The 26272-nt window shown below is 36.2% G+C and overlaps 6 protein-coding genes across 12 annotated transcripts; 1 reads left to right on the top strand and 5 right to left on the bottom strand.

Moving 5' to 3' along the window:
* Nucleotides 1-1790: 1790 nt before the first annotated feature.
* On the top strand, nucleotides 1791-4701 carry LOC132044080 (cytochrome P450 CYP72A219-like). The gene is made up of 5 exons (XM_059434570.1): nucleotides 1791-2414; nucleotides 2723-2943; nucleotides 3053-3297; nucleotides 3378-3765; nucleotides 3832-4701. Exons 1-5 carry the CDS (start codon nucleotides 2138-2140, stop codon nucleotides 4255-4257), a joined length of 1557 nt encoding a protein of 518 aa, XP_059290553.1. The 5' UTR covers nucleotides 1791-2137; the 3' UTR covers nucleotides 4258-4701.
* Nucleotides 4702-4836: 135 nt separating this feature from the next.
* Nucleotides 4837-8004, bottom strand: LOC132044088 (low-temperature-induced cysteine proteinase-like). Its single transcript, XM_059434578.1, has 5 exons — nucleotides 6738-8004; nucleotides 6158-6390; nucleotides 5933-6070; nucleotides 5383-5844; nucleotides 4837-5154 (listed from the first exon to the last, which is right to left on the bottom strand). Exons 1-5 carry the CDS (start codon nucleotides 7216-7218, stop codon nucleotides 5011-5013), a joined length of 1458 nt encoding a protein of 485 aa, XP_059290561.1. The 5' UTR covers nucleotides 7219-8004; the 3' UTR covers nucleotides 4837-5010.
* A 1422-nt stretch (nucleotides 8005-9426) lies between these two features.
* Nucleotides 9427-10428, bottom strand: LOC132047730 (cysteine proteinase mucunain-like). The gene is made up of 3 exons (XM_059438734.1): nucleotides 10360-10428; nucleotides 9682-9873; nucleotides 9427-9591 (listed from the first exon to the last, which is right to left on the bottom strand). The coding sequence occupies exons 1-3, from the start codon at nucleotides 10426-10428 to the stop codon at nucleotides 9427-9429; spliced, it is 426 nt and encodes a 141-aa protein (XP_059294717.1).
* On the bottom strand, nucleotides 9690-13643 carry LOC132044096 (pentatricopeptide repeat-containing protein At4g02750-like). Of its 5 annotated transcripts, none has more exons than XR_009412034.1 (3): nucleotides 11438-13643; nucleotides 10360-11337; nucleotides 9690-9794 (listed from the first exon to the last, which is right to left on the bottom strand). XR_009412034.1 is itself a non-coding variant. In XM_059434587.1 (2 exons), exons 1-2 carry the CDS (start codon nucleotides 13625-13627, stop codon nucleotides 11218-11220), a joined length of 2310 nt encoding a protein of 769 aa, XP_059290570.1. In that variant the 5' UTR covers nucleotides 13628-13643; the 3' UTR covers nucleotides 10310-11217. The 5 variants fall into 5 exon arrangements, 1 of the variants encoding a protein (XP_059290570.1); XR_009412030.1 differs by having other exon boundaries at nucleotides 9690-10090; XR_009412033.1 differs by lacking the exon at nucleotides 9690-9794 and having other exon boundaries at nucleotides 10310-10514; nucleotides 11080-11337.
* A 1413-nt stretch (nucleotides 13644-15056) lies between these two features.
* On the bottom strand, nucleotides 15057-18465 carry LOC132044113 (low-temperature-induced cysteine proteinase-like). 2 transcript variants are annotated; one of them, XM_059434609.1, is made up of 6 exons: nucleotides 17885-18465; nucleotides 16910-17148; nucleotides 16674-16811; nucleotides 16090-16578; nucleotides 15274-15428; nucleotides 15057-15218 (listed from the first exon to the last, which is right to left on the bottom strand). In XM_059434609.1, exons 1-5 carry the CDS (start codon nucleotides 18384-18386, stop codon nucleotides 15285-15287), a joined length of 1512 nt encoding a protein of 503 aa, XP_059290592.1. In that variant the 5' UTR covers nucleotides 18387-18465; the 3' UTR covers nucleotides 15057-15218; nucleotides 15274-15284. The 2 variants fall into 2 exon arrangements, with proteins under 2 accessions (XP_059290592.1, XP_059290586.1); XM_059434603.1 differs by having other exon boundaries at nucleotides 15057-15428.
* Nucleotides 18466-19900: 1435 nt separating this feature from the next.
* On the bottom strand, nucleotides 19901-25552 carry LOC132044125 (probable phosphoribosylformylglycinamidine synthase, chloroplastic/mitochondrial). 2 transcript variants are annotated; one of them, XM_059434619.1, is made up of 4 exons: nucleotides 25399-25552; nucleotides 24925-24981; nucleotides 20647-24835; nucleotides 19901-20556 (listed from the first exon to the last, which is right to left on the bottom strand). In XM_059434619.1, exons 2-3 carry the CDS (start codon nucleotides 24967-24969, stop codon nucleotides 20648-20650), a joined length of 4233 nt encoding a protein of 1410 aa, XP_059290602.1. In that variant the 5' UTR covers nucleotides 24970-24981; nucleotides 25399-25552; the 3' UTR covers nucleotides 19901-20556; nucleotide 20647. The 2 variants fall into 2 exon arrangements, with proteins under 2 accessions (XP_059290602.1, XP_059290609.1); XM_059434626.1 differs by having other exon boundaries at nucleotides 24925-24978; nucleotides 25399-25551.
* Between the last annotated feature and the right edge of the window lie 720 nt (nucleotides 25553-26272).

The following is a 26272-nucleotide window of genomic DNA, read 5'->3' on the forward strand; positions in this document are numbered from 1 at the left end:
CTTGCCATTTTGACTAACTTTTTGATTAATTATTAATGAACAAGTTTAAGTATTCGTAAAGAACTTCAAGCTAATGTCATAGAGCCTTCAAACGAAAATGACGTTCGAGCACTTTTCAACCACTAAACGGCCATCCGAACTTTTGTGTATCTTTGATTTATTGATCCTACCTTATTAATCGCACAAAAATAAGTAGGGTTCTATATAAAATATTGAAGTTTCGGGGTCCGAAGCATGATTAATCTATGGTCAAAGTACGTTAAAAGTGTACTGGAAGAAGGGTTAACAAAAAGGGCCGAAAAAAAAAGGAGGGACATTATAGCGCAGTAATTTATTGCTTATTTATAGAATAACGAGCCGTCCTCGAGTTAAGTGCTTTAGCGCGAAGAATTACTGCGCTAAAGGTAGTTTGGTAACATTTTTTTGTTGTTAGAGTATTTTGGTTCAAAATGTGTTTTTTGGGGGCATTTTGGTTCCGGACTCCACTGCTACAGGCTACAGCTGTGGATACATGCATTATTGAATTATAGATCACCTGCATTATTATTCTTGCATCAAACAAATACAATTATTTTAGTTAGTTATTTTTAGTTTACCTAAAATTCTTAAATATTTGTCAACTTTCTAGATATTACAATTTTTATCAATACAGAGTGTTATATATATGAATAACTTATTTTATTTTTGAAACATGTTACTATTTAGATATTAGCCGTATTAAAAAAAAATTATCCAACAAAGGATGCACTTTCAAAGGGTAAAAGAAAAACTAAGTCAATAAGCAACTTTAAACCCAAACCTAAAATCTATAAATAAGTCTTACCTTTTTCTTTTTTTCTTTTTCTCTTTGATTGTCTGATCAGTGTTCATTGTCCAATACAAATCTAGACTCACTCGTTTGTTCAACCAGTATTTTACTTTATGCAGTTGTCCATCTATTTCATTAATAAAAGCAATGCAATAAAAAAATCTCGATTAGTAATAAATGTTGAAATCGTTCATGGCAGAACGCTTGATTGAACAACATAACGCTGAACCTACTTATCAAGAAATTTGTCATTTACTCTTTCAAATCTTGAACACCCTTGATAAAATGTTTGACTCCGCCACTGAGTTCAAGGTGGCTGCTTTTGCAAAATCAACGTTTGCAAAAAGTTGTTTTTGAGTTTTTTTCTTAAGCATAAGTTTTGTGCTACTTCCTTGTTTTCTTTGGCTTGTATATAGTTCTCTTCGTTTATGTCTTAACCCTCTATGTACTAGTCACCAAGGTAAACTATTAAGTCATTTTCATACAACACACATATATGATTGTAATGGATGCAAAATGACAAACAAAATTGAACAAATATTCAACATAAACCCCAACTATTCGAGAAGTCTCCTATATTTCTCCATGTCTGTTCTAACGTTTTGGTGGAGGACAATAGTTTGCACAAGAAAGAAGAAACAAGACACTTATCCATATAGTCAATACAAATATAAAGAGCTAAGCAAAATGGACAAAATTATCCTACTGAACTATGTAATGAATTAGATGGACGTCTTCTCCATTTGGCACTAGCGATTTGACAATAGATACAAACAAGTAATACAAGAATACTTCCGCTTGAACAACATAAGAAGAGACAAGAAATTGCCATTGAAACCCCCCCCCCCCCCCCCCTTTTCTCCCCTTCCCCTTTACCTTCACCCCTGGTCCAAAGATACTCTTAATATAACAAGAAACTGCTCGGTGAGTCCTTCCGCGCAATTGCTATTTAATATTTGTCATTTTTTTTTCATAACTTGCAAATAAGCGTTTTTTATTTTACGGGCAACACAAATGACATATTTTCCCTTGCAATATAAGTCGGTGCATTTCACGACTAAGAGGATAGCTGCAACGATCTGATATGATTTGTGAGTGATGGAACGTGATAGCTAGATTGCATATAGTATGAAGACATATTAATTTGTTACGACTTATATATTGTTTTCTTCTTCATCAAGTCTCCATTTACCTTAATTCCTAAACATTGATTCTCATTGCCAACTATGCCGATGAAAATTTATCAAAAAGTCTTACCCATCTTCTTATAAATATCCGCAAATTTCACCAATTGAAACCAACATCTTTAGTTGTGGACAATTCAACTACATGGAGTGCTTGTTACCTGTGGGAATAAAAGTGTGTGTTGCAATTTTGTTACTAGTATATACATGGAGAGTGTTGAATTGGGCATGGTTTAGGCCAAAGAAATTGGAGAAGTACTTAAGACTGAGTGGTCTTAAGGGAAATCCATACAAGCTACTCTATGGAGATTTGAAAGAGCTCTCAAATAAACTCAAAGAAGCAAAATCTAAGCCCATCAATTTCTCTGACGATACAGCTCAAAGGCTTATCCCTTTTTTCTGTGACACCATCAACAAAAATGGTAAAAATAACAAGCTAGTTTGTTGTACCATTTTAACCAATCGTTGGGCTAGCCACTTTTCAGTCATGTAACTGAAAAACTGTGAGTTTGAAATTCCACAGTTGAAGCTCCATGACAGTATCTTGAAATTTTATCGATGGAATTTCAAATTCTACTACAATGACTAGTATTTTTTAATTACATGAACTAAAAGTGGCTATTAATGAATTTATCCATTTTAAACTGTATGATCTACTTTACACTTAAACATCATGCATAAAAAATGCCCTGATTTTTCTTACTAACCCAAAACTGATAATTACTCGCAGGTAAAAATTCTTTTGCCTGGCTAGGCCCCAATCCAATAGTAGTCATCACAGAACCTGCACTTATAAAGGAGATTTTTGCTAAAAATTATATGTATCAGAAGTATAAAAATTCCAATCCATTCACCAAGCTATTGGTTCAAGGCCTTGTAAGTCTTGAAGAACACAAATGGGCCAAACACAGAAAAATCATCAATCCTGCCTTCCATTTTGAGAAGCTAAAGGTTATACATACTACTACTTTTTTTCTTTTACACTAATCTTACCAAAGCATATAGCTATTGTATAAAGTTTAGTGACCATACGTGAAATTAACTCGTCTGCCTTAAACAGCATATGATGCCAGCACTTTATCAGAGTTGTAATGAAATGCTAAGCAAATGGGAGGATATTGTTCCAAAGGAAACATCAGTCGAGCTCGATGTATGGCCACACTTTCAACTGATGACTGGTGAAGTAATCTCCCGCACTGCATTTGGTAGCAGTTATGAAGAAGGAAAAATAGTATTCGAACTTCAGAAAGAACAAGCTGAGCATGTAATGGAAGTAGCTTTTTCGTTATATATACCAGGGTCGAGGTAAGTACAATATAATCTATTTTATCAGTTTTCTACTTCACAGCTTTGTAAATTTACTTAAATTTGATTTTTTTTTTTAGGTTCTTGCCTAGTAAGAGGAACAAAAGAATGCTGGAAATCAAGAAGGAAATTCAAACGACAATTAGGCGTATCATTGATAAAAGATTGAAGGCAATGAAAGCAGGGGAGACTAGTAATAATGAAGACTTATTAGGCATATTACTTGAATCCAATTTGAAAGAAATTGAACAGCATGGAAGCAAAGATTTCGGAATGACAACATTAGAAGTGATTGAAGAGTGTAAGTTATTCTATTTCGCTGGACAAGAGACAACTTCGGTGTTACTTGTTTGGACTATGATTTTGTTGTGCTTACATTGGGAGTGGCAAGTACGTGCCAGAGAGGAGGTTTTGCAGGTCTTCGGTAATAAGAAACCAGATTTTGAAGGACTAAGTCGCCTCAAAGTTGTAAGTACTTATTTCTGAAGTTGACTAATTATTCTACTGTCAATTTATGCGATACTTTTTTCATAGGTGACTATGATCTTATACGAGACGTTAAGGCTATTCCCACCATTACCAACACTTGGTAGGAGGACTAAAGAAGAAGTGAAATTGGGGGAGCTAAATCTAGCAGCTGGAGTGTTACTCGTTATACCCACAGTTTTGGTACATTGTGATAAGGAAATATGGGGCGAAGATGTGAAGGAATTCAAACCAGAAAGATTCAGTGAAGGAGTGTCAAAGGTAACAAATGGACAAGTCTCGTTTATCCCGTTTGGTTGGGGACCTCGAATTTGCATTGGACAAAACTTTGCAATGTTGGAAGCAAAAATGGCAATAGCAATGATACTACAAAAATTCTCATTTGAACTATCCCCATCTTATACACATGCTCCATTTCAAGTTGTGACTATTCGTCCACAGTATGGTGCTCCTCTGCTTATGCACAAACTTTAGACGTTGCAGTTTGGTTAAGTACAAGTTATCATGGAGTACTAGTACTAAAGCAATAACAAGGGAGATTGACCAACCAGCTTTGAGTGGAAGAGAAATCAACTTGTTGCCATGCTGAAAGTACATCTACTATTGATACCAAAGAAGACTCTTAGATTGTCAAATAACAGCAGGTACTAAAGGCCTGCATTTATTGAAGCTTTCTTGCTTATAAAAGAACAATTCCTTGATGAATCTTGCTTCTATCTAAATGACGATTTTCCAGAACATAGTGGGTAATATTTTAAATGACAAAGTTCTGATTCTCCTCAAGGCGCGACAATATCAAAATGCCCCTAAGCGATTATAGGACGTTAAAGTCTCATAAGGCTATATGTCTTGATAGGTAAGGTGCTCGTCTTGTGCATGCTTTACATCTTGAACTATGTGTCCAACATGCTCGAAAACATACCTCATATGTCATACACGTAGTGGTAGAGGCAGGATTTTCACCAATGCATTCATCATCTACTATATATATATATATATATATACATAAAAAAAAAAAATTAACCTTATATATGCAGTGTAAAAGAAATAATATACACATAAACCACAATATATATAGATAATCAAAGGATTTATTTACATTTTTTCTTTTGAATTTTATATATTTTTCTACAATCTTTACTTGGTAGCAAGAACCAGACAGGGATGATAAAAGTTATTATATAATAACAGTAGTTAAGTTCTTTCAGCGCAATGCAGCAAGTTCTTTCAGCGCATTGCTGCAAACTGATTTCTCTTCCATAGAAGAGTTTGGTCCATCCCTTCTATTCCCTTAGTACCACTACTCCATGGTAGCTTGAACTTGGCCATTCTTCTCTTCATTGCAGCAACTCCAATTTTATCTCCATAGTCCTGCCAAAAGGGAAACAAACGTGAGAATCTTACTAACAAGGAGTTTTCTTTAAATATATTACAATGGGAGTAAGAGGAGTGTGAGAATCCGACTCACACCTATTGTGTGTGTGAAATACCTCACGAGTACCACTAGACTATATAAGTCTCGGTGGTATGAAGAAGCTATTGAAGATTCAAAAGATTGGTGGTAATTAACACAGGAAGATATTGAAGATTAAGTCATACCTTGTGGCAGAGGCCTTCTAAAACATCACAATATGGAAAGTCTTGTGGGCAGCATAATTTTGATCCCTCACAGCAAACACCATTTTCAATAGGACAGCATCCGTGAACTAAGCACATACCATAGAAATCTAACCCGCAGCAGCATGTTTGACCTTCTGGACAGTAATATAAGCCGTCTTCACATACATTTGGTTTTGGAGAAGGTGGTGGAGGAACCGGAGGGGATGGTGGAGAGGAAGACGATTCTTTCGTTGGATATGAAGCTAATGAATTAATAGCACAAGCCCCATATGGCAAATTAGTGTTCCTCTTTATATATGCATACCCCTCCATGCCCCAAGATTTTCCCCATGAATTCTTCATAATCCAATAGTCAACCCCTCCGTCAGAACCATATCCTACAATTAGTACTGCATGGGATAATTCATCTGGATTATTAGAGCATTCTCCATCATAGATTCCCTGCATCAACCCCCAAAATAAGGCAAAGAACTTAATATTGGGCTTTGTCGGGGAAAAAAAAAAAGCAACAATAAGAATAAAGAGTTACCCCTGCATATAGTTGAAAATCAAGGCTTTTTCCGTCTATGCCTACACTAACAGGTTGTCTAGCAACAGCACAAAGTAGGGCACTTTCTTCTTGAGCAACATCTTGGTATCCATCAATTGTCACAGCCTTCTTGTTCAACTGTTTGAGCAAATATGATCAAGATATTTCACAAAATATGAAAAAAGTGAATTGAAAATATCATAGGAAATTTGCACCATCACATGCCTTGTTGTAATGGCAAGTGCCTCGAGACTCGGTGTATGGATAATCAGAAGCTGAATCAATGCCACCATTGTTGATCACAAATTTAAAAGCAGGGTCCATAAGTCCACCTTCACAGCCTTTATTGGAAGTGTCACAGTTGACAAGTTCTTGAGTTGAAAGGCTAATAAGTTCACCAGTGACTAATGCATTTATTCCTTCTATGGCTCCACACGCCGAAAATGCCCAACAACATCCTGCATTTGTTAAGCAGAATTCAGAGGTATTTTACAAATGGTGCATATTTTCAGGCTCACTGATATCTCTAAGACAACAATTGTCCTAGCCGCCTAATAAAGATCTATGAACTAAATGAAGCCACAGTTATGTCTCTCTTTTGTTCAAAACATGACTGCCATGTCTAATATCGAGTTTAAGCTCTATGCAGTGACGATGCAAAATATATTAACACAATCATATCACTTCAAAGGTAATTACTAATTACAAGTAAATATCTGTGATAAGCCTTAATCCGTAATCCGGTAAAAATGGAAAATTGTGAAATGACTGAATTTAATATGCAGAAGAGATTAGCACAGCTTACCGCATTCTCCTTGGTTCTTAACCTCAGTGACAACCCCGTGTTTCCTCCAATCCTTAGAAGGAGGAGCATCACAAGAATTTGCAGAAATGGTCTTGTTCTTCTTGTTGAAAGGCATCTTAATCTTTGAAGTATGGACTTGCCTAAATTCCTCATTGCTCATATCAGCAAAATTGTTCAAACCAATTAAATGGTCTGATTCTGACTTCCTCTTTGAGTTCTTCTCCACTATATACTTCACATTCCTTTTAAAATTCTCCAACCTCATTTCTTCCTCTTTCTCATCGTTGTAAATTTTACCATGCTTCTGTTTCCAGTCTTGGAAAAGCTGGAAAACTCTTTCTTCTGAGAGCAACTCTTGTGGCCTGTCCAATTCTGGGAACTCACTGGAAAAACTATAAACTTGAGATGATAACACAGCTGAGATAAAGAAAAAAAGGAAACCAAGAAGAAGAAAAAGGTGGAGGTTTTGTGTATTCCCCATCTTTTAGACACAATCCAATAAATGACTTTGAGATTCTTCTGTTATATATAACTTTTATCTGTTAATTTTTTGACTGAAAACTTAAAGAGTTACAAATGCTTTTAAAGGCTGGTGTGTGGATATTTTGAGTGCATTTCCTCCTAAACTTTATTAAGTTTGTTGGATATTTATTTCTGAGATATTGGGATAGATTTTTTTATCTTTTCTCCAAAACATTTCTCGTCCACCCCTTAGTTTTCGTTTATCATCAACTCAATCGGATAATTAGCCAAGTCTCATAAAATCAACTATCTTCTGTCTAAATTCCAATATTGATATATATATATATATATATTTTCTGATATATAATTCACACACATACAGCATAAGTATATAATTCTTATACAGACATAATATAACAAGTATTGAAGTTTTGTAAATAGGTAGTATGAACAAAAATATTTTTTAAAATTCCGAATATATTGGGCAAAGCTTCTCTCATATAAAAGTCTCATCCTTATATTTAAAAGGCTGCAGGACATAGATACCCGATTTTTGGATTGCCATTTAAATCATACTCGCAGTGCGTATAGACTTGCTAGTCTAGCCATTGCTCCCATACCTCATCTTCAATCATTGGACCCCAATTTAGAATTTTGGAGTATTTGTAAGTTTAGAAGGGAAAAGTGGTGGAGTTGGTTCTGCCAGATTTTTGGAGAAGACCAACTACCACTTGAAATGAACATCACTATCCTTTCAAAATTATGTGACATACACTTGTTAGGAAACAGTAGTCAAATACCAAAGAGGTGGGTTAATGTTACAGTTTGAGAAATATTTGGTGTGTACGATTTTTTCCTGTATCAAGGAGATTTCGACTCAAGATGAGGGGTAATGATGTATGCAGTACCCTATTTAAAAAGTAATTTCATTTATAGCAACTAACACAGTTATCTTTTTTCCTCAACTAACGCAGTATTAAGAGTAGAACGATAAGGAAAAATAATTCAGTTAATGCAACAAACTTACATTAGAAAATAATAAATTTGTCACCATCCAAGTTACGTAGCATATAGTGAAACGAGAGTATTGGTTTTCACTTATTTTTGGCCTCTCCTCCAAAAGAGTGTGCATGCTTTTGGTACCACATCATCATTCAAAGATATTTATTCCATTTCAAAAAGTTTTAACTCTTAAGTGATAATAGGCCCGCAAAGTAGTGACAAGTCTGAGGGGTATTTATGTCTTTTCTTCTTGTGGTTTAGAAATGATTCTTTCAACGCCCTTCTCGGCAACGAAGGTAATTCATGATTTAGTGAATTTTACTTTAAAGCATTTTTTTTCTTGAACTTAGGTGATTTTAGTAACAATTTTGGTCTCTAGAAATAATAAATTTATAAGCTAAAAAATGAAAATAAATAGATGTAGAGCAGTATATATATTATTTCTACAATGTGACGTACCCTAATATTTCTTCTTTTCATAGTTTTTTGTGACATAATGATATTCTGATGGTAATAACTCGCTTAATGTCTTTCCAAGCTTTGTTTCATAACCGTTAACAAGTACAATCCCAAAGGTAATCAAGACATAGAATAATGCAAGTATATGATTAGAACATCTTTTATTTTCTCTAACATTTTAATGAAACGAAATGGATCATAAAGCTTGTAGATTTATTTGTATTTGTATCCTTTATTAATCGATCCTTCTTTTTGTTTTCTCATGGAAGTCAAATATGAGAAATGGATGATTAGTCTTTCCAGATAAAGGACAAAATACAACAAATCTACAAGCTTTATGATCCATTTCAGTCTTTGGCTTACTGGTAAGCAATGGATACTGCTCTCCGTTTTCATTAAATGTTAGAGAAAATAAAAGATGTTCTAATCATATACTTGCATTATTCTATGTCTTGATTACCTTTGGGATTGTACTTGTCAACGGTTATGAAACAAAGCTTGGAAAGACATTAAGTGAGTTATTACCATCAGAATATCATTATGTCATGAAAAACTATGAAAAGAAAAAAGAAGAAATATTAAGGTACGTCACATTGTGGACATAACATATATATTTATCTATTTTATTTTCATTTTTAGCTTATAGCTTTTACTATCTCTAGAAACCAAATTTGTTATTAAAACCACCTAAGTTAATAAAAAGAAAAACGAAAAATGCTTTAAAGTAACAATTCACTAGATCACGAATTACCTTCATTGCCGAATGCTAAAGAGGGAACTTTCCTCTTGTGCAACATGTATATAGTTGAAAATCAGGGATGCTCCTGCCGATGTCCACACTAACAGGTTGTTGAGCAACAGTACAAAGAAGGGCACTTTCCTCTTCTGCAACATCTTGGTATCCATCAATTGTTACAACCTTGTGGTTCACCTGTTGAGGAAAATATTTGAACAGTGATCAAGTTTTAAAAGGAAAATATTTGAAAAATGGGTAGAAACTTGATGTCAAATTGATCATCACATGCCTTGTTGTAATTGCAAGTGTGCCTTGAGAGGCAGTGTACGGATAATCAGCTGCTGAACCACTGCCGCCATTGTTGATCACCCATTCAAAAGCAAGGTTCTTAAGTCCACCTTCACAGCCATTATTGTTTGAATTATCACAATCAATAAGTAAGTTCTTGTGCAGAAGGACTAATAACTTCACCGGTGACTATCACATTTATTCCCTCCATGGCTGCACATGCTGAAAATGCCCAGCAAGCTCGTACAAAAGTTTAAAAGAAATCAAACACATTTCAACAATTATGTATATAATTGCAGATCCCATCTTATTGCTCCCTCAGTCCCTTGAACGTTCATTGTACACTTCCAAGTGGGGAACCAGCCATTTGTTCCGTCATTCATATATTAACACCAAAATCATCATCCTAAAAGAGATTTTAAAAAAATGAAATTAAGTGTGCTGAATGCCGTACAGAGAGGTAATGGTTAGAGAAGCATGAAAGTGTTTAATGTCTAAACAGATCAAATAGTTCAAATTGTCAGCTAGCTACCTTAAGTGGCATAACCTAACACTCTCTCAGAAAATATTAGGCTTCAAGTTTCTCTATTAATATCCTATCATCAAGCCCAAAGTAAATTTTTAAAAAAAGGAGAAAAAAAACAACTTCCAGATTTTGAAAGTGATTCGACTAACCTCAATTACTGGTGGAGGAGGAGCTTTAGATGCATGCTTTATGACTAAACCATTAAGGAGGATATCCATGACTGGACATGGACCTTCTAGAAAGACTGCAACCTGAGATCGGGAGTCATTTAGAAGAAACTTCCTTGCAACTTTCCGGTCATTATCTGCGGCTTGGACACACACCACTACCTTTGTTAAAACATATCAGATGAAACTTGAATATATATTGTGAATAGAAAAGTGAATGCAAAACAGGGATAAAGAAGAAAGCGATCAATTAAAACACCACATTTGATTGTCTTAGTTTCGAGGAACTAAGATGATTGCACATTCAATGTGAAAAGATTAGTATTATCTATCTACTTTAATTGAAAAGTTACCAAACTCTAGAAATTGAAGTTACAACAGTGCACATCCTTGTACATAGATGATTATCCACATAGATACAGACCAGAAGAACCAGTCAAAATCAGAAATTCCTTCAACAGAACAAGGTCCATTATGTTGGTATAGCCCTACAATGCATGAACTGTTATAGAAGTTTAAGAAGAGAGACGGTAAAACTTTTTTTATGTGCAATTTAAATGTTCTCCAAGATCAGGAAAAAAATAGATGATAAAAAGATAGAAGATACTACAAGGATAGAAGAAAAAGACTGATGATAAGACATTAGATACTACAAGTATTATTATATGCACGTTATGTAAGGGCGAACTTGGATTCACCTACCTGGAAACACCAATGCACCGTTCACGCCTTCACGGTTATCAGCTGCTTTATCATATAATCACTGTGGAGATCTGCACTAACCTTATATCTAGACAACAGCAGTTACCTCATAAGCAAGTTTTCGCTTCACTCTTCTGGTTATATCTTGCAGAATTCCATTCCAGCTCTGCATGCCTTCTGTTGCAGATGCAAAGTATTTCCAGACATTGGAGTGATTTTCGCATCTGCCATAGAGTCATGCAAAGCCACCTTGCAGCCCTAAACCAGAAGTGATTTTATGAATGCATGTTGGCACTTAAATATACATGCCTATGGCTCAATTATCTAAGTCAAGACAAAATGATGTCATGGTAGGCACATGGCCCATATCCATCATTTGTGCAGTTAAAGTGAATAAAACATTAAAGTTCTCCACTGCCTGCGCTGAAGTATCATCACCACAAAGAAAAACAAGCAACTGATTCCTATCCTCAAGCCAGCTGCATCCTGGTAGTCTGCCTGCTCCACCCTTTTTTATTGTTTCCCTAACTCTCTCCACATCACCCCATCTTCCTAGTTCAGCATACATGTTTGATAAGACAACCAGATTTGTAGATGTATGAGGTTCAAGTTCAAGAAGCTTCTCAACAGCACAGCCAGCGATCTTTATATTGTTATGCAAGCGACAAGCCCCAAATAGGGCACCCCACATTTCTGCCGTAACATTTGTTTTCATTTCCTTTATTAAAAGGAGAGCTTCTTCTAACCTCCCCGCTCGCCCAAGTAAGTCAACCATGCAAGCATAATGTTCCGATGAAGGAGTGATAGAATACTTTTTGGTCATGTGCTCAAACAAATTTGCACCAGTATCACTCAAGCCAGCGTGCTTACATGCAGATAAAACACTAACAAATGTGACTTCATCAGGAACGACTTCTATATCTTCCATCTCTTGAAAAAGTTTGACAGCCTCCTTCCCACATCCATTTAAAGCATATCCAGAAAGCAAAGAATTCCAGGATATAACATCAGCATTGTCAATATCTCCAAACATCTTTTCTGCATCAAAGATCTTTCCACACTTTGCATACATAATGACTAAAGCGTTACAAACTGATAAGTTTTTCACATAACCAGTTTTTATAACCGCTTGGTGAAGTTGCTTACCTAAACGTTCAGCTGCAAGATTGGAACAGGAACTTAATGCTGAAGCAAAAGTAGAACGATCGGGTTTCTTGCCATCACGTATCATCATCATAAAATATTTAAGTGCATCTACATAAAAACCATTTTGGGTATAACCTGAAATTAGAGAATTCCAAGAAATTACATTCCTTTCTCCCATATTCTCAACTATCTCAAGTGCTTTCTCCATTTGTCCCACTTGAGCATAACCTGCTATCATGGTATTCCAAACAACTATGCTCTTAGGTTCCATCTTTTCAAACAGATCAAAAGCTTCATCAATCCGCCCACATTGAGCGTAGCCTGCAATCATTGTATTCCAACAAACAACATCACGAATAGTTGTTTGATCAAATACCCGACGAGCTTCATCCACCCTATTATTTTGGATGTACCCTGAAATCATCGCTGTTCGTGCACTAACATTTTTGTATGGCATTTGATCCAACAAATCCCTTGCTTCTTCGAGCTTTCCAGCACGAAAATAACCATCAATCATGGTTGTGTAAGCCACGGCGCTCCTCTGAGACATTCTATTAAATAATGAAGCAGCCATATCAATTTTGCCATTCTGGACATATGCAGCTAACATGGCATTCCAAGCAACCTCATTTTTCTCCGGCATTTGGTCAAAAATCATTTCAGCGTCCAATATCATCCCATATCTTGCAAATCCACTCAGCATTGTCACCCAAGAAACAACATTTGGATTTGGAATCTTAGCAAAAACTACTTTAGCAGAATCCAAATCCCCAACCTCAATAAACCCGTCCACTAATAAATTCCAAGAAACGACGTCCTTCTCTTCCATATCCTCAAAAAATTTCAATCCAAATTGCATTTCCCCATTCTTGGTATATCCTGAAAGCATCGAGTTCCATGAAACTAAATTCTTTCTTGGCATGCCATCAAACATTCTCCTCGCATCGTCTAACCTTCCAGCTTTTGCATACCCTGTAATCATCGCGTTCCAACAAGCTACATTACTTTTATCAGGAAGTAACTCAAACATATTTCTAGCCTTTTCAAGCTCCCCACTACGCGAATAACAAGTTATCATCAATGCATAAGTAAAATGGTCTCTCTGAGGCATTTTATCGAACAGTTCACACGCTTTATCAACTTGGCCATTAAACAAATACCCATTGATCATTGTATTCCAGGAGATTAAATTTTTGAAGTGCATTTTGTCGAACAGGTTGCGTGCATTGATGATTCTACCATTCTTGGCATAAGCAGAAATCATAGAATTGTAAGTGACGGTATTAGGGTGTGTGATCCTGTTGAACAATTTGATAGCTTCATCAATTTGTCCCCTTTTACCTAACTGAGTTATCTTCAGATTTTGCTGGATAATTGTGCTTCCTCTACTTAAACCTGCCATTCAACTATATGTACGGGTTACGTTTTTGGAGTTCCTGATCCTCTTCTCTGCGTCTTTAATGGTGTAAAAGGAACTATCTTTCTTGTAATTTAGAATCTCGTGGTCTGACTTCAAATAAATTCTTGTTTGCTGGATATATGTATGTTCTTAGTACTACTATATTTTATGAAGAGAGAAATGGGTGAAAAGGAAGAGTGGAGTAATACCGTTAATTAAATGCTGCAACGATTCCACTCTTTTTTGGAACAAGAACGCCATTTTTGACAACTTCAATAGCAATCCTAAATGGTTTTTAATTTTTTTTCATAATCATATTCCCCCTGTTTCAATGAACATATTTCCTTTTTTTACTGTCACAATAAATTACCTCTTTCCTAATTAAAAACGATTTATACCATGAAATGATTTCTTCACTCTTTCTTAAACGTTACGTCCTGGCCAAATATGCTCACATAAATCAAACACTCTTTTCTAAACGTTACGTGTAAAGTGCTCACATGGAAAAAAAAAACATAGGAAAAGGGCAAAAGAGCAAGGAAATAAATAGCAATCCTCATTTATAGAAGGTGCCACATCAATCGAATAATTAGCCAGCCTGATAAAAGTTAGGCCTGTTCATCGGTCATGTGATTTAACACATTTCGAATTTCAGATGTTGTAAAATTCAATCTGAATCCAATCCAAACTAAACTCAGATCGGATTTTTGATATTTGGTTCAAATAAACAATTCAAATTTTCGGATTTAATTGTACGCCTCGCCAACATCCCAACACCTAGTTCACAATCTTCATCAACCAATGTGTAATAAAGTTCATTAAACAAAAGTATCAACAAACTAAATTGAAATTCCGAACAAATATCTAAGAACCTGAAATGAAAGTGTAACCTTTTATATGTATCCATATATTTCGGGGGTCCGAATTTAAAAAATATATAATTCATATGAAATGAAAGTGTACCTTTTATACGTATCCAAATTGGTCGATTGGTTTAACCAACCCGTATCCGATACGTATATCCGAATTTAAAAAAAATATATAATTCATATCCAAACCAAAAATCCAAAATCCGACCATCCAAATAGTCTGAATCGGCTGGGGTTCTCGAATATATCTGAACTGTGCACAGCCCTAATAAAAGTATTCCCTCCGTACTAGAAAAGGATTGAATTTCAAAGTGACAGGGTAAAATGATCTAACTTACTATCTAAAGTGCCCAACATATCAATTTTTGAAATATCACTCACACACATATGACATAAGTATATAATTCACATGCATAGACAATATAACAAGGATAGAAGTTTTGTAACGAGGGGGATGGAGCAAAAATATTTTTAAATTCCGAAATTTGTTTATATATACCTCAAACACGGTATGCTTAAAATCACAAAGATTCAAAGGATAATTTTGGCATGTTATACACACATTTAATTTAAGATCACAAGTTTCGAGTTTTTATATTCATAAATTATGCCCATTCAAATTATGACAAAATGAAACTCACCCCTAGAAAAGAGTGAGTAGGCTTTCTGTAAACATCATCACTCAAAGATGTATTTATTCCGCTGCATAATTGCAAATCCTGGACAAGTCTGAGGAATATTTATGTCTATTAGTATTTGTTTTTGTGTTTTATGGTTAAGAAGTGTTTGTTTCAACGCATTGCAGCAACATGATTTCTCTTCCATTTGAGCGTTTGGTCCATCCCCTTTGTTGCTTCAGTGTTAGTTCTCCATGGTAACTTGAACTTGGCCATTCTTCTCTTCCTTGCTTCCACTCCTACTTCTCCTCCGTAATCCTGCAAAAGTAGAAAGAAATCACGAAGCAAATAAGAATGAATTTAATTTGGGATCCTTCTTCTATCACATTGAATATTTAACCTTTAGTAGGAAGTGTTTTACTCTGATATATTTGGTGCAACTCCGGATTAGTTGGACTGGTGGATTTCAGGATGTTTAAAGCCAAGTAAAAATTACTTACTCTTTGATTAATTCAAAGTGCGCTATTTTAGGCCTTGTACTACCTCCCACTGGTATCTAATGATTGAGCAAAATTATCCAATTAAATATCTTTCAAACCCTTTTGCCTAGCTTATTGTCTATAAAAGAAATACTCCTAGTACCTAGTTGCAGATGACAAATCTAATCTATTTGCTGTGTGTTAGCATGGTACCTCAAGTGCAACAATAATTTAAAAAGATTCATTGGCTGTTTTTGCATTGATTTAGAAGGAACCTAAATGATACTGCTATGCTTGGAGAGACTGTCACTACAGCAGGATTTTATGGAATTTGATTCTACCTTGTAAACTTTATGTGACTCAACATGGATTAAGGAGAATCCTAAGAGTGATCTTGCTTTATGATTTCTCTGACATCAAATTCCCTTGATTACTCAGAAACCATTTGAAAATTAAAAGTTGAGTTTTTCCTTAACAAAGTGTCACAAGAGAAGTCATACCTTGAGGCAGAGGCCTTCATAAACATCACAAATGGGATATTCAGTTGGGCAGCAATAGGCTGATCCGTGACAGCAAACACCATTTTCATAAGGACAGCAACCCTGAATGAAGCATATGCCAAAGATGTACAACTCACAGCAACATGTTTGATCTTCTGGACAGTAATACAAGTCTCCACATTCACTTGGTTTTGGAGAAGGTGGTGGAGGGGGCGGAGGGGGAGGTGGGGGAACGGCAGGTGATGGGTAAGGAGATGGCGCTGAAGACGACTCTTTCGTTGGATAAGAAGCCAATGAATTAATGGCACAAACGCCATATGGCAAATCTGTGTTCCTTCTTATATATCCATACCCCTCCATTCCCCAATATGTACCCCATGAGTTCTTGATAATCCAATAGTCATCATATCCATAAGAACCATATCCTACTATTAGTACTGCATGGGATAAGTTATCTGGATCACTAGAGCATTCTCCATCATAGATTCCCTGCATCGGCCCCAAAACAGAATAGATAGAAAAATCACATTATTTTGGGATTATTAAGATATGTGAAAATGGATGGAGTAATAGAAAATAGTTACCCCTCTATATAGTTGAAAATCAGGGCTGCTTCCGTCGATGCCCACACTAACAGGTTGTTGAGAAACAGCACAAAGAAGGGCATTTTCCTCCTGTTGAACATCTTGGTAGCCATCAATTGTTAAAACCGTATGGTTCACCTGCTGAGAAAAATATTTAGAACTATGATCAAGTTATGAAAAAGTAATTTTTTTTGAAGATGGACAGAAAACTTGATATGAAATTGATCATCACATGCCTTGTTATAATTGCAAAAGCCTTGAGAATAGGCAATGTATGGATAATCGGCTTCTGAATCAATGCCACCATTGTTGATCACCCATTCAAAAGCAGGGTCCATAAGTCCACCTTCACAGCCCTTATTGCATGAACTATCACACTCGATAAGTTGTTGTTCAGAAAGGCTAATAAGTTCACCAGTGACTATTGCATTTATTCCCTCCATAGCTCCACATGCCGAGAATGCCCAGCAAGCTCCTGCAAAAGTTATGCATAGATCAAATGTATTACTCCAATGAAGTACATCAGTGCATATTCCATTTTATTGCTCCCTTAATTAAAGAACGCAAATGTTCTTAGAGTTTTGGACTTTTTGGTACTACTATTGAGTTGTGATTTGAGCCAACAAAAAGTCCTACTCCTAGTCCTAGTAAGACTGTAGGTTAGACCAATTTGTAGATTCAACTCACTCAGTTCCTTTTATTAGGATTTTATAGTGCTTAATTCAGGAAAACATAATAATATGCCTATAAGCTGCCTAGAAGTAAAACATGTATGTAGTGTAAAACAATACTATAAATGTAATACATACAATGAAATATGCGTAAATACAAAATCTAGCAATATATAAGTGATGATACACATCTACAGAACAGAGTGGAAAACTGGAAATAGTGGTTTCTGTCAATTGTAGATTTGTAGTCATGCTTAAAGCTTAAAGAAGCATTCACTATATCTTTCTTTTTTGTGTTAAAAGAGGCAGAGTGAAAATTTGATAGATTCAGTAACACATCTTTCAGATATCACCAAGTTATCCATGTTAATGTTTTCTTCTACAACGTCCTTCAATTAAAAAATGAATGCACCCTTATCACCTTATGGGCTATACAAGAAAAGCCATTCAATGTAACTAACCATATTTGTTTCTGCCAATAGCTTTTAAATCATTTTCAAACATGAACTGAAAATGATAAGAGAACATAAGTAAAGTTACCACATTGTCCTTGGTCCTTGACCTTAGTGACAGCCCCATGTTTCCTCCAATCCCTTGAAGGAGGAGCATCACAAGAAATTGAAGTTGGTTTTTTTTCCACATTCTTCATCTGAATAGTCTTTCTCTTGTTAAAGGGTATCTTTATCTTGGAAGTATGAACTTGTCTAAATTCCTCATTGCTCATATCAGCAAATTTGGTCAAACCAACCAAATGATCTGAATCTGAGTTCCTCTTGGAATTCTTTTCCACTATATACTTCACATTCCTTCTAAAATTCTGCAACCTCCTTTCTTGCTCTTTCTCATTATTGTAAACTTTCCCATGCTTCTGTTTCCATTCTTGGAAAAGTTGGAAAATTCTTTCTTCTGATATGAACTCATTTGGCCTGTTTAATATTGGAAAATCAGTAGTAAAAGCAGAAACTTGAGATGATAGTGCAGCAAAGATCAAGAAAATTGGGCAAAGAAAAAGGAAAAGATTGGGACTCTGCTTGCTTCCCATTTTTCAGTAACATTAACCAATTATTCACTTCATGATCATTCTAGTTTTAGTCCTAATATCATTGTTTTATAGCTTTAGAAAAGAACACCTACAGGTCTCCCAATAACTCAACACGTAAGACACATTAAAAACTGTGAAAGCATTTTTAACTATGGTTTAAAATGATGAATAAGGAAGGGTAGAATGGTAGGTGTGGGTAAATAAGTAAGACATTTTCTGGTAGGTACATGTGTTATTATAAATGCACTTTAATTATGTATGGGCGGGAAAACAGACACTTGTTTATTTAACTCCATTGGCCATCCGCTCGGTTCACGTGGCCCAAAAATAGAGTACCAGTAATGAAATAATTTCTCAAAACAAAGTCTTTTGGTGTATTGGAACAAGTGATATTTGCAATTGTAGATTAAGACAGGAAAATTGACTTTTTTATATATATAAAGTAGTATTTGCAGTAATGAAATAATTTCTCAAAACAAAGTCTTTTGGTGTATTGGAACAAGTGATATTTGCAATTGTCGATTAAGACAGGAAAATTGACTTTTTTATATATATAAAGTAGTATTTGCAACTGATAGACAGGAAAGTGACTTACACTGGTTATGTATTTTTTTTTTTTTTCGAAAGACACTGTAAGACGTTTATCCAGAAAAGTTGTGAGGGTAGTTTTGTATGGTAAATTAAATTTTCTCTTTGAACCATATGTTAGTCGGTCATAAATTAAATCAATCGATGGTTTTAAGGCACAAGTGGGCCAAACTTTAGACGACAGGATCAGAATTAGTGATAAAAATTGAGTTAGTTTGTGCATAGTAAAAAGATGGCAACTTTTAATGGCAGAACCATAATAGTGTCACTTGAGCCATGTGGTTCTGATGCTATATATATTTGAGATTTAAGTTATATATTTTGAAGTAACGAGCTTTTACATTATCATTAATTTTAATCTGTAATAGCAAGTTAATTACCCAATTATCAACAAATGTTTTACCAAAAAAAATATTTGTAATTACCTAACCTAATATAACCTGATTATGTAAATAGCTTTTACACAGTTATATATTAACGGAAACTCATAGATTTGCAAATACCCAAACAAGTATTAAAAAAAACAGTAGCACTGTGCCATTTTTTTTATGATTTGACTTTCGAGACAGCTAAAGACGTGCGTGCATAAGCTAGTCACTACATGAGTACATTCTCCACCATGGACACATCACACACAAAAAATTGAATATAAATGAATAAATAATATACATCACAATTCGAATATAGTCATAACTGGGACACTAATTATTCCAAAGTTAATTAATTCAGGTCCACGATCAGACCATCCATTATAACAACTTGACTAGCAACACTTATCAATGACATCATAATAATAATAATTTTACAAGCTGCCATCTCCATCCAACTTCATGCTTCAGTCTGCAAGGCAATTGGAGGCACCTAGTGAACTTTCATAATAGTGCAACATTTAATCAGTTTGGTAATTGCATCCCCATATTATGAACTTTTATTATATCTCCAATTTCTTTTATTAGATTATGCAAAGCAAATGAGATACCATATTTTCTAATAGTAGTTCTTTTCAAAATAAAATCAGACCACAGCATGGTTATACACCCTTACTCCCTTAGTTGTCACAGCCTAAGAAATTACTACACAAGAAGTATAATAAATTACAACTTTTTCAAGAATGTCCACAGCAAAACACTCAAAGCCATAGTCGTTTAATGACTACATAAGAAGTATTTTCGCACATACTTCTAATGTAATAGAGTAATTTTCTAGAAGTATTCGGAGCCACCACATAACTCTCTTTTCCAGTTCTTCAATTTCAAGAAATTCATATTCTCGCACAAGCAAGATTCATCAAGGAATTGTGCTTGGAGTTTCAGACTTTCAGTTAAGAGTTTGATTCATCAAAATTCTAGGCGTTAGAACCAGAACCAAGTATATTCTTAAAAAAGTTTAAAGGCATGATAAGAATGTTGAAAAACTCATCAGTTCGTCCAATGGTATCTGCAACCAAATTGCAGAAATTAAGTGCTGATAATAAAACTGTGTCGCTTGTGTGACAACGAACAGCACCTTCCTCTCAGCTTTATGCCTCTGATACTATTTGTTTGTCAAACAGAATATCACGCCTTTGGAATTTTTGGAAGATCTGTTCATTTGATAATAACATGAATTTATTTTCCAGCACTAATAGAAAGATGACAGAAGGCGTTCATTATGAAGTTAGTTAAAAAGTTACCTCATGTGCACCATTCCCTGGCATTTTGGAACATGCGCAACCAGGGGCTCGGGCCTTTCTTTTCCACATTCCAATCTTTAGGATACCATGGGAACTGCCACATCAAGAAACAGCGTTCTGGATGAGGCATCATCGCAAGATGTCTCCCATCTGGAGAACAAATTGCAGCCACGCCCAAGGGAGAACCATTAGGATTGAAAGGATATACTTCTGTTGGTCTGCCATCATCATCGCAATATTTCACTGGCGCCAAACTCGACCCAAGAATATGATTGAAAACACTCTCATCAGGGAAATAAGCTCTTCCTTCACCATGAGCAGCCCAAACACCCAATGTACTGCCTTCCATACCTTTGAACATTATGGCTGGTGTTTCTTCTATTGTCACACTCGTGAAGCGGCATTCAAACCTTCCAGACTCATTATGTATAAACCTCGGCTGTGATGGGTCCCCGCCGGCACCCAAAACACCTCCCACTTGGGGCCCAGGCACCCAACCCAATAGAGCCATAAGTTGGCACCCATTGCAAACTCCGAGGCTGAAAGTGTCCGGACGGTTATAAAATTCCTGAAATTGGTTCAAAAGAGGCTGATTAAAGCGAATGGACGCTCCCCAGCCTTTGGCAGAATCAAGTACATCAGCATAACTAAAACCTCCGACAAACACAATTCCTCTAAATTCATCCAACGCGATGACACCATTGAGAAGGTCTGACATTGCAACATCCCATGGTTCAAATCCAGCAGCATACAAAGCTGCAGACATTTCTCTATCACCATTGCTGCCTTCCTCCCGGATAACTGCAACCTTTGGCTTTGAAGTGGCAGACATATACTTATCATCAGTAAATGTTGGTGTGAAAGATAGTTTCCAGGACGGTTCACACCGATTTTTCAATCCTTCTTTTTCTAATTCTACACACGAATCCAGTCTTTGGAACTTCTCCAGTTGAAAGCTAGTCTCTTCCCACATATCCCTGAGCACAGAAGTTTCCTCATCCAAATGTGTAACCCCGTCAACCTTCAATTCAACTATCGGAGATGAAGTAACTTGACCAATGATATGAGCAGAAACACCACCATGGCTGAGCTTTTCCAGAACTAAATCCGTGTTTTTCCTGCTAACTTCAATGAGAAGGCCAAGCTCCTCCGCAAAAAGCGTTTGGGGTATATTACTCCCAGAAGAGGTTAAATCCAAGCGAATGCCACAGTTCCCTGCGAATGCCATCTCAAGGGCATTCACTATGAGTCCCCCATCACTGATATCATGACCCGCAGAGATCAGCTCATCAGAAATTAAATTCTGAACTTCATTAAAAACAGTTTTAAGATAAGAGACATCATCCAAATCAGGACTTTCATCCCCAATTTGATCAAACACCTGTGCAAGAGCAGATCCACCAAGTCGTCGTTTTCCTCTGGCCAAGTCAATATGAAGCAGCACGCCATCATCCCCAAGCTTCAAGTCTGGCGTAACTGTCTTTGTTATATCAGGACACGTCACATAGGTACTGATGACTAGATTCCCTGGAGCTTTAACAACTTCCTCCGATGAGTGGGCTGCCATAGAAAGACTATCTTTACCCCCATCAATTGCAATCCCAAGTTCAATCATAGCTTCAGAAAGAGCAACAGCAGCATCATACATTGCAGCTCCTTCACCATCTAGCTTTGCTGCATACATCCAATTTCCACTTGCTTTAACATCAGAAAGAGATGTAACTTTCGCCCAAACAAGATTTGTGAGTGCTTCTCCGACAGCCAGCCGTGCCATTGCTTTTGGATCCAAAAGACCTTTTATCGGCTGCTCCCCAATTGAGCATGCACCTCCAGTCAAGTCTGTATAAGTTTGAGCTATAACAGCCACGTCAGCAAGAGTAATCTGCAAGGGACCCACAGTTTGTTGCTGTGCCACAAGGCCAGTGACACACCTGTCAACTTTAGTGGTCAAGAACCTTTTCGAACAAACAGAAGGAAGCCTCAGGACCCTCTTCAATGAATCTAAAACTGTTGTTGCAGGAGCAATATCAAGTGGTTCACGCAGATTATTCATGCGGCTGAATTCAAATGTCTTTTTAGGCATATCGCCAAGCACCTTCTCAAGCTCAAGATCCACTGCAGGTGGAGGAGGAGGCAATCCACTAGACTTGCATTTTTCAGTTGCCACACTATCCACCAGAACAATACGTCCCTCACCATCAATTGTTCCAAGAACAGCCATTGAAAGCCTTTCCCTTGAACAGATAGCTTCCAAAAGACCGCGACTTTCAGGCTTCACCAGTATGGCATCTTGCTCCTGATATTCTGCACCCCAAATTTCCAGAACAGACATTGTGTGATCGCCAACTACAATTGCCCTTACATCAATTTTGGCACCCTGTGGGTCTATTATCTCCTTCACGACATTACAATTTCCGCCAGCACCCTGATCATGAATACTTATGATGGGGTTGCTGTCACCCATTTCAATGCAAGCACGAACAACCCGATATAACTTCTGCGCCATCTCAGCATCTCCACGCTGCACGGCGTTGAAGTCAAGCTCAGCATCATTCTGTCCACTGACCATGCTGGATGCAGCACCACCTCCCATTCCAATACGATATGCTGGTCCTCCGATCTTAACTACCAACATACCAATCTCGGGTTCTCCCTTTGTTATGTGAAGGTGATCTATTTGCCCAATGCCAGCACTAAACATGATTGGCTTCAACCATTCCCTCCTCTCACCACTTGGCAGTCTCATTCCAAAAGTTCGAGTATAACCCTGGATCATCGGCTCCCCAAATTTATTCCCATAGTCTGATGCTCCATTACTAGCATCAATAAGAATCTGTAACGGTGATGCCAAATTTGCTGGGTATGTGAAAGAAGCATCTTCCCAAGGAGCATATGACCCTTCAATGTTAAGATTTCCAACACAATATCCAGATGTAGATGCAACAACAAAAGAACCCCTTCCAGTAGCATGTGTATCCCGAATACGGCCGCCTGCACCTGTCTCAGCACCAGGATAAGGTGCAACAGCACAAGGGAAATTATGGGTTTCCGCTGTAAACAAGACATCAAGGTCAGTGGTAACAGTGTCCAAGGGGCATGTCGAACCAGGCTGAATAGGTCGCAATTGCTTCACTGGAAACCCCTTGATAGCACTGGAATTATCTTTGAATCCAATAACTGAATTGTTTGGATTTGCAAGCAAAGTGCTTTTGACAATCTGCATAAGAGTCTTATCCACAGGTTGACCATCTATAACAAGGTTCCCCGTAAAGAACCAGTGCCTACTGTGTTCACTATTAGATTGAGCAATATCAAATAGTTCTACATTAGTCGGGTTTCGCTTAATGTCATCTCTGAAAAGTTTGGTGTAGTACTGCAAGTCTTGCTCATCAAAAGCCAACCCCATTTCATCATTAATTTCCTCCAATGCCTTGCGACCATTTTCCATGATGGGGATATATCGAACCTCCTCTGGAACTATGCTTGTCTTGAAAGAAGTAAGCTTCTCAACATAAATACACTCCGTCATTCGATCATGAACCATTGAAGCAAACTCGTTAATCTGGCCATCTAGAATTGACCCATTGACATATAATAAGTACCTCCTAGAGCGCTCCATTCTATTTATCTCTGTTAACCCGCATGCTTGGAAAATCGAAACTGCATTAGCAGACCACGCCGTAGTGAAAGATAAACGTGGACCAACTTCAATGATATATGCATCTCGAAGTTCCCTCTTCTCCTTCTCAAGGAAACTCTCACTTCCCAAGCTCTCAGGTTCATACGTTTCTCCTAAAACCCATTTAAGCACAGAAAATTTATCACTTGAAAGATCTGATTTGAGTCCAATGTTGAAGCATTGTTCAGTTTTCAAACCAATTATTTGATTAGAGATCTTTGTCTGAACCAACTTGAGAAGCTCAGCTGTGGCACTGTCCTGAAGAAACGGGACACGATATAAATGTATCACCTTTTCAGCAACCTCCTGAACTTTGCCTGAATCTTCATCCACCAAGCTACTGACATTTCCCGAAACCGCAGCTCTAGTCTTCGCCGGAATATGGGACCTGAGTCTCAAATTTTTATGTGAACACCTAACAGAGGTCTGTCTTGGAAGTGTACCCCAAAGCAAAAGATTAGTCTGCTTACTGGAATGTCTAGGCAATGCTAGCTTTTGTCTATGGAAACCCTGCAATACAAAATAACCAGAGTTAACAATTTTCTCAACATCATTAAACAGAACATTTCTTGAAAACAAAAATCATGTAATGATCATACTTGTAAGAACTCTGTAGCAGTAATGTCCCAAGCAGATGTAGCCATTGCCAAAACCTGCTGTTTCAATAAATAAGAGGAAATAAATTATCTTTCAGATAAACAAAGTACCAGAGCCAACAATACCAATCAAAAAGAAACAAGAAACAGTTAACAAGATAGATTTTTGGGGCAAAGAAACAATCTCAATTTCTCACAAATTAACAGAATATATAAGCTAAAGAAAAAACTCAAAACACAACAAAAATAATTAAATATCCCACTCAAGAACACTTCTTGCTACAAAGGAGTTGCTTTTACCCAGTTTTTGGCTCTTTTTCAAAAAACAAATATACCCAAATGCTTTTTTAGCATAAAAATTAAGCTACAGTCAGTTTTACATGCAAAAAAAATCAAAGCTTGAAATAAAAATTCAATCTTTCTCCACAAATTTTCAGCATAAAACAAAAAGATTCAATTTTTATAGAAAGAGAATACCTTTAAGTTATGGCTTCAGCAAAGTCAGCTAAAATTCTTGGCAAATTGATAGGCTAAAAGGGAAGAAAGACATAAATTTAAATGTTGGGAGGAGCAAGACCAGTGACAGTGCTTGGGCCTTTGGACCAAAACCCTACTAGTAAGATACTATTCCCTTTTTTTTTTTTTTTTTTACTTTAATTATTGATTTTATTCTAAGCTAGCGTTTGACCATACATAATTTTTTTTGAAAAATTTGATTTGGGCGAAGTTTTTAAAGTTTTTTTTTTTTGTTTCGAAAATGTATTTGGTCATAATTTTTTAAAATATATTTCACTTTTTATTTTAAAAAACATGAAACATTATTTATATTCATAAATTTTAAAAACTATCAAAAATACTCAATCGTACAAAATGTACATACTTGTTAATATCAAATTATGCAGAACATAATATTTTAACAACAATGCTAATAATACACTTACTAGCTACTACAATTCAAATTACAATATAAAGATCTATCCGTGCAAGAAAAACAACGGTAGTAACTAGCTATTCTTTAAAATCATCTTCCCATATTGTACGAATAATCTTCATTTTATAAAAGAGACTGCTTTAATTGTGTAAACATGGTAGATACGATTTTAATGCAGAGACATGTTAGATAGAATTAGTTAGGTCATAAATAGATAGGTATTTTTTGTAAAATACAAAAGTTTGGGGTAGTTTTTAAAAGTTTTGAAAACGTCAAAACATAGATTTTAGGCCAAAAGTAGGTTTGAGCCAAAATTTGAGAATTTGAAGATCCGTTTTCAAAATCTGTCAACATTTTATGGCCAAACAAAAAATTGAAAACAAATTTTCAATATATGCTCCCAAAATTTATGGTCAAACG

The sequence above is a fragment of the Lycium ferocissimum genome, chromosome 2, assembly GCF_029784015.1.
Source record: "Lycium ferocissimum isolate CSIRO_LF1 chromosome 2, AGI_CSIRO_Lferr_CH_V1, whole genome shotgun sequence".
Taxonomy (NCBI): domain Eukaryota; kingdom Viridiplantae; phylum Streptophyta; class Magnoliopsida; order Solanales; family Solanaceae; genus Lycium; species Lycium ferocissimum.

Excerpts from the sequence above, each read along its gene's own strand:
- LOC132044096 (XM_059434587.1), bottom strand. The coding sequence starts at position 13,627 with ATGGCAGGTTTAAGTAGAGGAAGCACAATTATCCAGCAAAATCTGAAG. Across the intron at positions 11,338-11,437 it reads AAATGATGGATATGGGCCAT|GGCTGCAAGGTGGCTTTGCA; the intron begins GTGCCTACCATG and ends CTTCTGGTTTAG.
- LOC132044113 (XM_059434609.1), bottom strand. The coding sequence starts at position 18,386 with ATGGGAAGCAAGCAGAGTCCCAATCTTTTCCTTTTTCTTTGCCCAATT. Across the intron at positions 16,812-16,909 it reads GCTTTTGCAATTATAACAAG|GTGAACCATACGGTTTTAAC; the intron begins GCATGTGATGAT and ends TTTTCTCAGCAG. Across the intron at positions 15,429-16,089 it reads ATGAAGGCCTCTGCCTCAAG|GATTACGGAGGAGAAGTAGG; the intron begins GTATGACTTCTC and ends CTACTTTTGCAG.
- LOC132044125 (XM_059434619.1), bottom strand. The coding sequence starts at position 24,969 with ATGGCTACATCTGCTTGGGACATTACTGCTACAGAGTTCTTACAA. Across the intron at positions 24,836-24,924 it reads CTGCTACAGAGTTCTTACAA|GGTTTCCATAGACAAAAGCT; the intron begins GTATGATCATTA and ends TTTGTATTGCAG.
- LOC132044088 (XM_059434578.1), bottom strand. The coding sequence starts at position 7,218 with ATGGGGAATACACAAAACCTCCACCTTTTTCTTCTTCTTGGTTTCCTT. Across the intron at positions 6,071-6,157 it reads GCACTTGCCATTACAACAAG|TTGAACAAGAAGGCTGTGAC; the intron begins GCATGTGATGGT and ends TTGCTCAAACAG. Across the intron at positions 5,155-5,382 it reads TAGAAGGCCTCTGCCACAAG|GACTATGGAGATAAAATTGG; the intron begins GTATGACTTAAT and ends CCCTTTTGGCAG.
- LOC132044080 (XM_059434570.1), top strand. The coding sequence starts at position 2,138 with ATGGAGTGCTTGTTACCTGTGGGAATAAAAGTGTGTGTTGCAATTTTG. Across the intron at positions 2,415-2,722 it reads TGACACCATCAACAAAAATG|GTAAAAATTCTTTTGCCTGG; the intron begins GTAAAAATAACA and ends AATTACTCGCAG. Across the intron at positions 2,944-3,052 it reads TCCATTTTGAGAAGCTAAAG|CATATGATGCCAGCACTTTA; the intron begins GTTATACATACT and ends TGCCTTAAACAG.
- LOC132047730 (XM_059438734.1), bottom strand. The coding sequence starts at position 10,428 with ATGGATATCCTCCTTAATGGTTTAGTCATAAAGCATGCATCTAAAGCT. Across the intron at positions 9,874-10,359 it reads CTCCTCCACCAGTAATTGAG|TCACCGGTGAAGTTATTAGT; the intron begins GTTAGTCGAATC and ends TAAATGTGATAG. Across the intron at positions 9,592-9,681 it reads TTGCAATTACAACAAGGCAT|GTGAACCACAAGGTTGTAAC; the intron begins GTGATGATCAAT and ends TTTCCTCAACAG.